The sequence below is a fragment of the Phoenix dactylifera genome, chromosome 2 (genome assembly GCF_051530095.1).
Source record: "Phoenix dactylifera cultivar Ajwa chromosome 2, Ajwa_hap1_PhDact_Kaust_v1.1, whole genome shotgun sequence".
NCBI classification, from domain to species: Eukaryota; Viridiplantae; Streptophyta; class Magnoliopsida; order Arecales; family Arecaceae; genus Phoenix; species Phoenix dactylifera.
Window position 1 is genome coordinate 55805879 of NC_143191.1, and position 12076 is coordinate 55817954.

The 12076-nt window shown below is 42.9% G+C and overlaps 2 protein-coding genes and 1 non-coding gene across 3 annotated transcripts; all 3 read right to left on the reverse strand.

Moving 5' to 3' along the window:
* Window positions 1-1107: 1107 nt before the first annotated feature.
* On the reverse strand, window positions 1108-1863 carry LOC149768434 (UPF0481 protein At3g47200-like). The gene has a single exon (XM_089928507.1). It carries the CDS (start codon window positions 1861-1863, stop codon window positions 1108-1110), a length of 756 nt encoding a protein of 251 aa, XP_089784633.1.
* Window positions 1864-2285: 422 nt separating this feature from the next.
* Window positions 2286-7192, reverse strand: LOC120111478 (putative long-chain-alcohol O-fatty-acyltransferase 5). The gene is made up of 4 exons (XM_089928508.1): window positions 7108-7192; window positions 6932-7011; window positions 3863-5078; window positions 2286-2492 (listed from the first exon to the last, which is right to left on the reverse strand). Exons 1-3 carry the CDS (start codon window positions 7190-7192, stop codon window positions 4080-4082), a joined length of 1164 nt encoding a protein of 387 aa, XP_089784634.1. The 3' UTR covers window positions 2286-2492; window positions 3863-4079.
* Window positions 7193-10830: 3638 nt separating this feature from the next.
* LOC149768435 (small nucleolar RNA R71) lies at window positions 10831-10939 on the reverse strand. The gene has a single exon (XR_016399700.1). It is a non-coding gene; the product is annotated as a small nucleolar RNA R71 (small nucleolar RNA).
* Window positions 10940-12076: the final 1137 nt, after the last annotated feature.

A 12076-nucleotide genomic window follows, 5' to 3' on the forward strand; every position in this document is an offset into this window, starting at 1 on the left:
AACATAGCATTAAATTATGTTTCAATCTATGTTATTAAAAACACTTCAATCGATCCAACTGATTGTTCATTAAATATGTACAAGCATACATATTTACCCATACATCTACTAGCTACTGGTGTGTATTCTTATGTTTAATTTCCTAAATTTTGTTTGTCAATTTTTTTTCCGGACAGCTGGATGCTTGATACTTAATGTGGCCACATAACATTCGGTTCAAGGAAAACCTATATCTTTTTGATAGGTTCTTGTAACTTCTTTTGGATGTAATCTTCATCGACATCATATATCTAGCAATTACTAATATCGTTGGCAGTGGGTTTAGAGTCGGCCAGAGCGTTGTGGGCTTGGCCTTAACCGTGATGGGTTAGACTGAATTATTTTGAGATATTTTATAGGTAAGAATATGTTGCTTGGAGTTGATTCAGGTTTGGCTTCCCTTAAGCTCGAATGGAAACCATTCTAGATCATAAAAAACATGCACACAAGATACAATAACATATTCTGAACTCATCATAGGTAATATATTACTATGTTAGTTAACGCATTTCACTACAAGAAAATTGGGCATTAGCGACGCTTTTTTTGGCCATTAGCGACGCTTTTAAGCGTCGGTAAAAACCATCCTGACGCTATCCCAAGCGTCGGTAAAGCGTCGCCTATGCTACAGTGGATAAAACATTTTCAAAAGCGTCGGTCATTAGCGACGCTTTTTAGCGTCGGTAACGTACAATTTAGCGACGCATAAAAGCGTCGCTAATTGCAATTTAGCGACGCTTTTTAGCGTCGGTAACTAGCGACGCTTTAAAGCGTCGTTAAAGTCAAACCTACCGACGCTTTAAAGCGTCGGTAATAGTTAAAACACCGAAATTTTAACGACGCTTTAAAGCGTCGTTAGAGTATAATTTTTTTTAAAAAAAATTTAAATTTTTTTTTAAAACTCTGTTTACAAAATCAAAGGCATTCACACTAAATGAGATTATACTCATAGCACAATCAAATATATTTATCAAAACATTCATATTGTCAAATTACATTCATATTGTCAAATTACATTCATACTGTCAATTTACATTTGCAATGTACTTCCACTATGCAATGTCCTGGTCATCTCCAATATGCAATGATCCCTTCCCGGTGAAGCAACTCCACATCTCTTGAGGTGTTGATGATGGCATCCAGAAACTTGGTATATTCAGTGACATCCATCTCGTGTCTCCTGCAACTTTGCTCCAAAGCAATTAGGTTTGCAAAAAAGAAGTTCGTTGACTCATCAACAAAAATGGCCGGGATTCCCAACACCCCCTGATCCTTACAGAACGTAATGTCTAGAAAGCCAGATGCTGACTTGCTCCCCTCGATTTTCACTCCAGCCTCTGCAAGTCTAGTAATGGGGGGGAGGGTTCTTGGGAATACCTCTGAACTCGAAGAATTGGTACGGCGCAGCAACACCTTGGAGAGCCAATCCCCAGTCTTGTCGATTATTAGGGATAAAGCAGAATAAGTAGTCCTTGATCGTTTACTGTAGCTTGCTGTGTTGGTCACCTCTGATTTTGGGAATCGCCGGATCCATCGGTGGATCAAGTGGAGGAAATGATCCACATCGAAGCCTTCGGCGGGCAGCTCTGGCTGTGGACCTCTCCAGAACGATGGCGGAAAGTCATCGAACGCATCGATGGCAGCATTCAGAAGGCGGGAGCTATCCCACTCTGGCATCCCCAGTGTTTCGAGGAGATGCTGGACAATGAAATACGGAAGTTGATTTTCTAGCAACATCAGGTCTACAAGAATATGACATTTGAGGCACACATTATCGTCGAAAAGCGATCTGAGCTCCTCCGCTTGCAGATCCTCGTTAAACATTTGAAGGAGGAAACATCCATCAAGTAGAACAAACTTTGACAAGAAAACCGCATACTGTCATAACAGAACAAACTTTGACTGAAAAAAAGAAGCTGAAGGACAAGAAAAAAGAAATAAAGAAAATATGGTTATTATCTGATAAACAAAGTTAAATTTTTAATTATAAAGACGGTGATACATAATCACAAAAATTGAAAATATACCTAGGTGTTGATGAATCTTTGGGTCAAGAACTTGAGTGATGGATGCTAGAATTTGAATCAGAGAATAAGCGTGAAGAATCTTGGATCTATAAAAGAATAGTTAAAATAATTAGAGAAAGAAATTACAGGAAAATTTATTATGAGAATCACCCAATTAATTCTACCAACATGAATCACTCAACATTTCAGAAGCATTTCAAATGAGAATTGGAAGGGACCATATTCTCAAAGTTCTCACAGTGATGGATATAACTTCCTCTTAGGAATCTCATGAAGATGATAATATACAATTTACCCAACAGACTGAAGAACCTTCTCCAGTATTATTCACATATATGGATTCAGAGGAGAGATGCCCATGTACCTTGTTCAAGCTCAGGCAAAGAAATGGAAGGCCATATATTTGGTCGACAGTATGATGGGTACCTAGATGATAGAGTCCAATTGAAGTGATCAATAAACATAAGAGAACACATGTAAACATATGATTATAGATAAAGTCATAGTACTAAGAAGCAATTTCCTTGAAAAAAAGAAGACAAGGAAAAGGCACAGTAGCATTGAATGTAATGAATCAGCTTGTAAAGCTGTTCTGCATGACAATCATGATTGCCATGTTGGAGATGATATGAAACTGATCTAGTTCTTAGATCACATGAAGAACATGTAAGCCACATTATTGGTGCAAACATAAGGATAAAAAGACACCATATGTGTAAAGCCCTGTCAACATACGAGTATGTGTTGGGCCAAAAATCTCCTACAAATCTCCATTCAATGTTCCATATCACCAGTGAGTTATCAAATCAGAGTTCAAAACATTCAGTAATGCTTTAAATAAGATAATAACGGGAGGCACAATTTTAGTGAAAAATAAGCAAAAAGAGCTTAGTCAGCTAAACAAAGAAGTAGAACAATAGATCGAGTAACACAAATGGTGGGAAGGAGGGAAATACAAGAGAACAATCTTGTTATCTATTAATCATGAGCTTGTAACACAATTTTTCCCACCCAAAATAATTAAACCTCAAAAGCACACCAAAAGAGCAGAGGAAAGACCTTCAAGCAATAACAATGCAATGGACCAATTTCGGTCAATAAAAAGCAACAAAAGAAAAGGTTAACTCCAAGAAAAAGAGAATTACATAGAATTAGATGTGAGACATCCAAGCCCATACTTTATCCTTGGATTCTAGTGATAACAGCAAGTAAATGAAGAAAATCCCAGGAATTAAGGAAGAATATAGCTATCCACCAAAAAGCATTAACACAAAATAGACAACGTACAGCTATAAATCCAAATTTTATAGATTATGAAAAAAAAATGTAATGATTTAGACGAAATATTCTGAAAGACTCTGAAGATGCAATGATAGAACAAAAACTAGTAAAAAAAAAAGAGTCAGGTTTCACTTTCGCCCATAAAGAGTCAGGTTTCAAGACCACATGCACAGCCATCTTACATAAGAAAGCATACCTCATTTGCGCCAATAAACACAAACTCAGACCACCATGGTCTTTTGGTATACAAACATTTGCTCAAGAAACTAGATGAAGACCCCTCCTATCAGAAGTATGTCCCCATAAAACAAAGCCCGAAAGCTCCTTGTCAAGTCTTGTATTGATAGATAAAGGCACACTGACACAGGATATACAACAGATAGGAATAGATGAAAGCACAAGTTGGAGTGAGGTTGTTCTACCAGCCAGAGACAAAGCCTTCCATTTCCAACTTGCAATCTCCGTTGCCACCTTATCCAATAAAAAATTAAAATTCAAAGAGGCCAGAGGCATACCTAATAGAGGAACCCCTACATATTTCCACACCCCCTGCTCTCCTGCATGGAAAAAACCTTGCATATATTAGACTTAATTGCTCTTGGGGTTCTTGGGCTGAAGATAAGATGGGATTTAGATGTATTAATAGCTTGGCCGGCTATAATTAACAAGCATCAACAAGGGATTTTAAATAGAATTCTATCCTTTACTATCGCCCTTGCTACTTGCATGTCATCAGCAAAAAGTACATGGGATATTGGAGGGGGTTTGGAAAACTCCCATCACAGCAGAAAACTCCGCCAGCCCCACCGCGTCGGCCCCACCTCTCAGGAGGGGCGGGAAGAAGAGCCAGTACCCGGTGCCGACGATCAACCCGAGTGCAAGCGGCGCCGCCACGACGGGGTGCGGCCGCCACCAGCCGGCCTTCCGGGCCTTCCTCTCCGCCACCGTGAGCAGCCCGTGGAGGACGAAGAACGCGGTTACCTCCCCGGTGGGAAGTGCCAAGGTGAGGTAGTAGAACATGAGCTCGTGCATGAGGCCGGAGATGAAGAAGGTGGCGAGGATGCCGGCGTCGAGCCCCCAGCGGGCTTGAACGGGGTCGTAGACGGAGGGGCGGAGGATAGAAGAGACCATGAGGTTCCAGCGGCGGCCCCAGAAGTCCTGAAGGGAGGAGGCGCCTAAGGGGTTGTTGAACTGGGGCTCCAGCTCGAGGCCAAGGAGACCGGTGGCGATCTTGGCAATGGAGGCGAGACCGAGATCTAGGATCAGGTAGATGTGGCAGCAGTAGATGGCGAGGAGGAGGTACGGATGCATTCTATCACTATAGCGGTAGCTGGAGATGATGGTGGCCAAGAGGAGAACCCTGACGGCAGTGATGAGGCGGTGAAGGGTGGATAAAGATGAAGAGATGGGAGGTTTGGGCTTGGGTTTGGTTTGGATCTTGACAGGGAAGAAGGAGGTGAACAGGAAGGGGAGAAGGGGGAGGGAGGGGCAGAGGGGGCCGAGGCCGAAGGCGAGGAGGAGGAGCTTGAAGAGGGCGAGTAGCACGAGGATCGTGATCCAGGTGACTAACGTGGCCGGCACCGCCACGGCCAGCGCCGCCCCCATGGAGAGCAGGCCGAAGACCCCTCCGTAGAGCACGGAGGCGTAGAGGGCCTTCCAGCCGGCGGCGGCGCGGGAGGAGGCGGAGGCGGCCGCCGAGTTGTACCAGGAGCGGATGGAGAGGAGGAGGTTCTAGGAGGAGGAGAGGTGGAGGGAGTAGACGACGAGGAAGAGGAAGACCCACGTTCGCCGCTTGCTCAACGCCTGCATCAGCAGCGACTGCCCCCATCGCGACGACGGAGAGCGCTCGGCGGAGGAGAATGGATGAGATCGGTGAAAAGGGTTGAGAAGAGAGGGAGTCGGTCGGCGTGAGATGGGGATTTAGGGCTTTAGAGGGAGGGGGTCGATCGGGTTTTGGAGGAATGAAGTCCGACGACGCTTATAAGCGTCGTCGTGTTCTTCCGATATGCCGACGCTTATAGGCGTCGGGGATTAAATATTCCGTTCGGTAATATACCCAGACGCCAACGCTTAAAGAAAGCGTCGCTGGAAGCTTTTTTACCGACGCTTCTCAGAAGCGTCGACGGCTACTGTCCCCCAAAAAAAAATCGCCGACGCTTTTAACTAGCGTCGGCAATACAAAGTCGGCAAAAACCTTTTCTGTTGTAGTGAATTTCCTCTCTACGTAAATCAACCTTGACTTTTTTTAAATGTTTCTTTGAGCTCTGCCATGGGCTAGGCAAAGTTGTGGGCGCTCCCTTTTTCAGAAATGGTTCAAATGTGTCATAGAATGATCAAGAGGCTTGCATGGGATATCCCTGACTGACTTGCTAAAAGAGGCCAAATTCAGCTAATGGTATAATTCAGTCCTGTTGAAATGGTATATACCATTTCACCTGAAAAAGATTTAAAGCAAATTTCCTAAATCTGGTTGATCACCTCATTTTTGGCCATCTACATGAAAAAATAAGCACTATGAAACCTAGTATAGTCCCTAATTCAATCCAGAAATATACCTGTAAAGTGAGACTTGGGGATATAGTGCATATGAAAATTCATGCGGGTTGTCACCCTTCAAGTCATCTAGGCATTAGAGGATTTTTGACATTAAAGGGGGCAACTTCTGTGTACTGGCGAACGACTACAAAGTTGGAGGCATCCATCACCCTTTTGCCACATCTTCCAAAGGCGTGCTATCTTCGGATGTTACAAAGCCCTCCGCAATACAGTAACTGACAAAATCATCTTCAAAAATTAGGCAGTCCTCAGGAAATAATGAAAAGAAAGTGAAGCACTGCTTAAGAGGAGGTGGTAAATCAAGATAGCTAAAGTACAATGGGCCCATCTTCTCTTTTGGAAGTTTCGTAAAAAACCATGTTGGGTTAGAGAGAATTTTTTTCCATTCTGAAAGCCTTTTCTCCTTAGCTCGAAAAACTGTCCAATAGTCTGAAGAGCAAGCAGAAGGCCATCACATTTCTCTACAATTCCCTTCCCGACATCACTCAACACATGCATGTCTCCTTCCTCACATTCCTTAAATACCATCCTGCATATTAATGACCAACTATCCTCTTGAGACAACTTCTCCACCCTATGGATGTATACTGCTCTCATTTGTCTAGTAATTCGGATATGGAGAAATCTTGGGACACGCACAACCAAATCTGTGGCATTTGGTTGAAGTTGTTCAGAAGCTTCTCATCTATATAAATCTTTTGAGCAAGAGTAGTTTTGCCCATCCCCCTCATTCCAACAATGGCAAAGACTAGGATTTTTTTGTTATCTTCCGTTATTAGCAAATCTGCCAACCTCCTTGTATCATCCTTAATTTTCTCTCCGACAAGATCAGGTTCGATAATAGGAGATGCTTTGCGGCTTATTCTACTCTTGTAGCGGTCACCATGAGGAGCAGCTATAAGATGGAGGTTATCTCTGCGCTTGGCAAGTTGATCAAGCTTGCGGTTGCGATTTCTAATTTTTTTGCCGATCTCATGATGGAATCTGACTTTGTGCAATCAAGCAATAGGAGGGTAGTAATAACATACCGACTCAGCACGATGAGATGAGGATGAGTTTGAGCTGAGAATCTTCTCGCCCTCGATCCGGTATTCATCGAATATGTTGTCTGCATCGTACATTAGATCTCATAGCTCGTTCAGCTAACGGTTGATGGCCTAGTCCTCAAGCCACTTGCGGAGCTTCTTGATTTCGTCGTGCACACCCAAGATCTTGACCACCTCTTTCTTTGCATAGGTTAACAGCATCTCACAGAAACTAAAGACGAAGGCATTCAGGATCATCGCCATTTTTTCAATGGAACTTCTACAAAGATGAGACACTAGTTGAAGGATGGTGGGAAGGAAGAGAGGAAATAATTGCCCATCCATAGCTGGCTCCCCCAAACTCCAACTTGCACCAATAATGGCCCCTCCACCTACTCGAGATAGTCTGCGACTGGTAGGACAAAGTGCCTGGGTCAGGCCTAAAGGACAAAGTGTCTAGATAGGGCTCTGGGTCCGGATGGATTTCCACCCTTCTTCTTCAGAAGATATTGACCTCTAATCAGACAAGACGTGGTTGAGGTGGTTTAGTATTTTTTCAGTTCAGCAGTACTACCGGCAAACTGGAAGAGGACCTTTATCATCATGATTTCAAAGAGATAGGATGCCTCGGAGCCGAGCCACTATCGACCGATCAGTCTGTGCACCACCTTGTACAAGGCCACGGTGAAGATCCTTGTCGCTAGATTAAGGGGCATCTTACCGAGACTCATTAGCCCAGAGTAGAGGGCCATTGTTGGGGGGCACAACATTTAAGATAATATCCTTATTGCCTAGGAGTTTATCTCCAACTTACAGAGGGACTCGGAGAGGAGTCTGATAGGCATCAAGTTGGACATTGAGAGGACCTATGACATGATGTGTATGTTGGGTGTTCGTACGGAGGTCACTGGAGAGTTTTAGGTTCCACAAGGATTGGATCGGGCTGGGTTATGGGGTGTGTGACCTCATTGTCTTTTGCCATTTTGGTGAACGAATTCCCCACTCAATTTTTCACTTCTGCAACCGGTCTTCGCCAGGGATGTCTGTTGTCTTCCCTGTTGTCCATTCTTTGTTCGGATGCTCATTCTTTGCTCGGATGATGTCTCCCCTATCTTTTCAGAATCAAGGTGACGAAGGTCCTCTTCCAGTCTGCCGGTAGTGCTGCCAAACTGAAAAACTACTAAACCACCTCAACCATGTCTTCTCTGATCAGAGGCCAATATCTCCTGAAGAAGAAGGGTGGAAACCTGTCCGAACTCGAGGCCCTATCCAGACACTTTGTCCTTTAGGCTTGACCCAGACAGTTTGTCCTACCAATCATGGAATATCTCGAGCGGGTGGAGGGGCAATTATTGGTGCAAGTTGGAATTTGGGGGAGCCAGTTGTGGATGGGCAATTATTTCCTCTCTTCCTTCCCACCATCCTTCAACTAGAGTCTTGTCTTTGCAGAAGTTGAAGCGGAAAAATGGCGATGGTCCTGGATGCCTTCGTCTCTCGTTTGTGTTGGATGCTATTAATCTATGCAAAGGGAGAGGCTGCCAAGATCTTGGATGTGCTCGATGAAATCAAGAAGCTCCGCAAGTGGCTGGAGATGATACAAGATGTTCTTGCTGATGCAGAGAATAGATGCCTCGAGGACAACCAGGCCATCAACCGTTGGCTAAATGAGCTGTGCGATCTCATGTATGATGCAGACGACATCATCGATGAATGCTGGATTGAGGGTGAGAAGCTTCTCAGCTCAAACTCATCCTCATCTCGTCATGCTGAGTCGGTACATTGTTGCTGCCCTCCTATTGCTTGCTTGCACAAAGTCATATTCCGTCATGAGGTCGGCAAAAGAATTAGAAATCTCAACAGTGAGCTTGAACAACTTGCCAAGCGTAAAGATAACCTCCATCTTACACCTGCTCCTCGTGATGACCACCACAAGAGTAGAATAAGCCGCAGGACATCTCTTATTGTTGAACCTGATCTTGTGGGAGAGAAAATTAATGATGATACAAGGAGGTGGCGGATTTGATGATAAAGGAAGATAACAAAAAAATTCAAGTCATTGCCATTGTTGGAATGGAGGATAGGCAAAACTACTCTTGCTTAGAAGATTTATAATGATGAGAAGCTTCGAGACAACTTCAACCAAATGCCATGGATTTGGTTGTGCATGTCCCAAGATTTGTCCGACATGCCACAATTTTCAGAGCACATGAGAAAATTCAAATAAAGCAAGATCAGCGGATGCCAACCCAAGCCAAGCGATGAGCAAAGGAACGAAATCTTTGTGTGATTCTTGGCAAACCGAAGAGTGTCTTCATTTGGGCATGACACATCATCAATCCATGGCCAAAAGAATGATCAGCAAATGCTTGGCATGGCTGGGAAGGAGTCCGCGTCTCAGCCTTCGGCCCTTCCATTTCTTCCGCATCTCATCCTTTCAGATTCCAGCCCTCTGTGTTCCGCATCCTAGCCTCTCGCCTTCTGCATTCTAGCTTCCAGGATTCCGTGTCCGAGTATCCCACGGCTAGCTAGGATGCGCATCTCGAACACCCGATCTCATCCCAGGAGAATTCCAACATCCTTAGTTTGGAGTCCTCGTTTGATTTGTTAGGAAGTTTATTTTGAATTCTAAAAAGTTTTCCACAAAGAAACTGTAAGGGGGAGAGGTCGTTGTAAGGGGGCCTTCTCGGGCTCTATCTTCTACGGACCGAACTGAAAAGAAAAAAAAAAAAGGGGAGACATGACATTAATGGCTGGCTGATTACTTTGGTGAAGGGTGATGGATGAACCCTTGACATGTTACTTCCTTGAAGTAAACTCTAAACTTTTGTTCTAGTCAATTTATATCTATTGATATGTTTTGGTTTCTTGCATGTTTATGTTGTCGATAGTTTTCTAATGGTTTATATCTATTGATACATGGATTACTTTAGTATTTGATTCGTCGCAGACGTATCCAGCACGATGAATGCTTAGAAATTGAGTTCATGTGTTCAAGTAATATATTCCATGGTTAGATATGTTCTACGTTTGAATCTTTAAATTAGAAACCGTAGAGTTTATATCTTGGATGTAATATTATCAAGGGAGAATTTGGATCCCTAACCATTATTATATTATTGAACTTAATCTACTTTTTAGTTTTTCTCAACTTCAAGAAACCATCTGAAATTTCGATAATAATGCATAGGCTGCTCCTTGAGGAATCGACCTCGGACTTCCGAGTTTTACTACTTGTGCGATTCTCCTGCACTTGGAAGAACAGTTTTGCGAACGCATCAAATTTTTGGTGCCGTTGCCGGGGAATGGCTGATTTGCTAGCATATTTTCAGATCCAATTAGAGATTTAGTTTAGGTGAGTTTCAGCTCTTAAAAAAAAAATTGCATGCTAAAGTGGAATAGGGACGACACCGGTCGATTAAGTCGTACAATTTTTGACAATCCCTTGGGACCCATTTCCGAGGTTCCTTCGCAGTGTCTCACACCTTGTGAGATGGCTGATTTAAATGAAGATGCAGGGAGTCACCATGATCGAAAACATGAACCCCCTATTATGACTTTGAGACAATACCTACAACCTACTAAAACTAGTCAGCCTTCATGCATGATTTTTTCTGATAATGTGGACATGTTGACATCAAACCAGGGGTAATTCAATTGCTATCCAAGTTTTACAGGTTAGAGTCCGAGAGTTCTTATTTTCATTTAAAGGACTTTGAACAATTGAGCATCACATTCAAAGTGCCAAATGTCACCGAGGACGTCCTCAAGCTGACGTTGTTCCCTTTTTCTCTAAAGGATAAGGCCAAAACATGATTGAACTCCTTGCGGCCTAGATCAATAGAAACCTGGCAAGAGATGCAGACAGAATTTTTGAAAAGGTTCTTTTCCACACAAAAGGACCAACTTTCTAAAATGGCATATCAGCAATTTTCAACAAAAAGATAATGAAACCTTTTATGAATATTGGGAGAGATTTAAAGACCTTCTTTTCTCATGTCCTCACCATGGATTCGAAACTTGGAGAACTATTAGCTTTTTTTATGAAGGTTTGTCTCCACAGATGAAACAATTTGTAGAAACCATATGCAATGGTAGATTTTTAGAAAAGAAACTTGATGAGGCATGAAAATATTTTGATTCCCTTGCTGAGATTGCCCAACTTTGGGACAATGGGGATAGAAACAATAAGTCTTTACCAAAGACTACTAGCTCTAGACATGGAGGCATTTACAACCTCAGAACTAAGAATGATCTTAATGCTAAAATGGCAGCTCTCACTAGGAAGGTAGAGGCAATTGAACTTAGGAAGGTTGAGCTCGTCAAGACCATAGAGCTCAGAAATGAATGTTGCGGGATCTACGATATATCTGGTCATTCTACTGCAAATTGCCCCACCATATCTGCATTCAAGAAAGTCTTCCACGATCAGGCAAACGCTATGAACTCCTACCATAAGCCTTATAATGATCCATTCTTGGATACCTATAACCCTGGTTGGAAGAATCATCCGAATTTTAGGTAGAGAAATGATCGTCCTCAGCAGTCATACCATCCAGCTCCTCCACCTGCACGTCCTACTTATGCACCACCACCCCCTCAAAAGCCGAGTCTCGAGGATACCTTGCAATCTATACAATTTTTTCTACAAGGTCAAGCCGATATCAATGCTCAAAGTACTCAAAATTTTGAGGATATAAAAAACCAATTGTCAATGTTGACTACGGTCCTAAGTACTCAAGAAAATGGTAAGCTTCCAGCTCAACCCCAACCTAACCCACAAGTCATGGTAGTAATAACACGGCTCCTTCTGGTTCGCATACAGAGCATGCAAAGAGCATCATGACTTTGCGTAATGGAAAAGTCATTGATCGGACTGTCCCGTTGGGACTGCAAGTCACTTCTAATTCTGATGTGCCCAAAGCTGATGAAAAGAACAAAGAATAAGTTGAGGTCCTAATCTTTACCGAGAAAGTCAAATGTCCTTTTTCCCCACCTTTTTCACAACAGTTAAGGTCGTTGCAAAAGCTTGAACCATATTCTGAAATTCTTGACCTTTTTAAGCAAGTCAAAATCAACATACCTCTTCTTGATGCAATCAAACAAGTGCCCTCATACGCCAAATTTTTGAAGGACTTGTGCACTATCAAG

Bases quoted from the DNA above. Each gene is read 5' to 3' on its own strand.
- LOC149768434 (XM_089928507.1), bottom strand. From the start codon at position 1,863: ATGTTTAACGAGGATCTGCAAGCGGAGGAGCTCAGATCGCTTTTCGAC.
- LOC120111478 (XM_089928508.1), bottom strand. From the start codon at position 7,192: ATGGCGATGATCCTGAATGCCTTCGTCTTTAGTTTCTGTGAGATGCTG. The intron at 7,012-7,107 runs GTGTGCACGACG...TGTACGATGCAG, and splicing joins AGAGGTGGTCAAGATCTTGG to ACAACATATTCGATGAATAC. The intron at 5,079-6,931 runs GTATGTTATTAC...TCCTCCTCCTAG, and splicing joins CATCTCATCGTGCTGAGTCG to AACCTCCTCCTCTCCATCCG.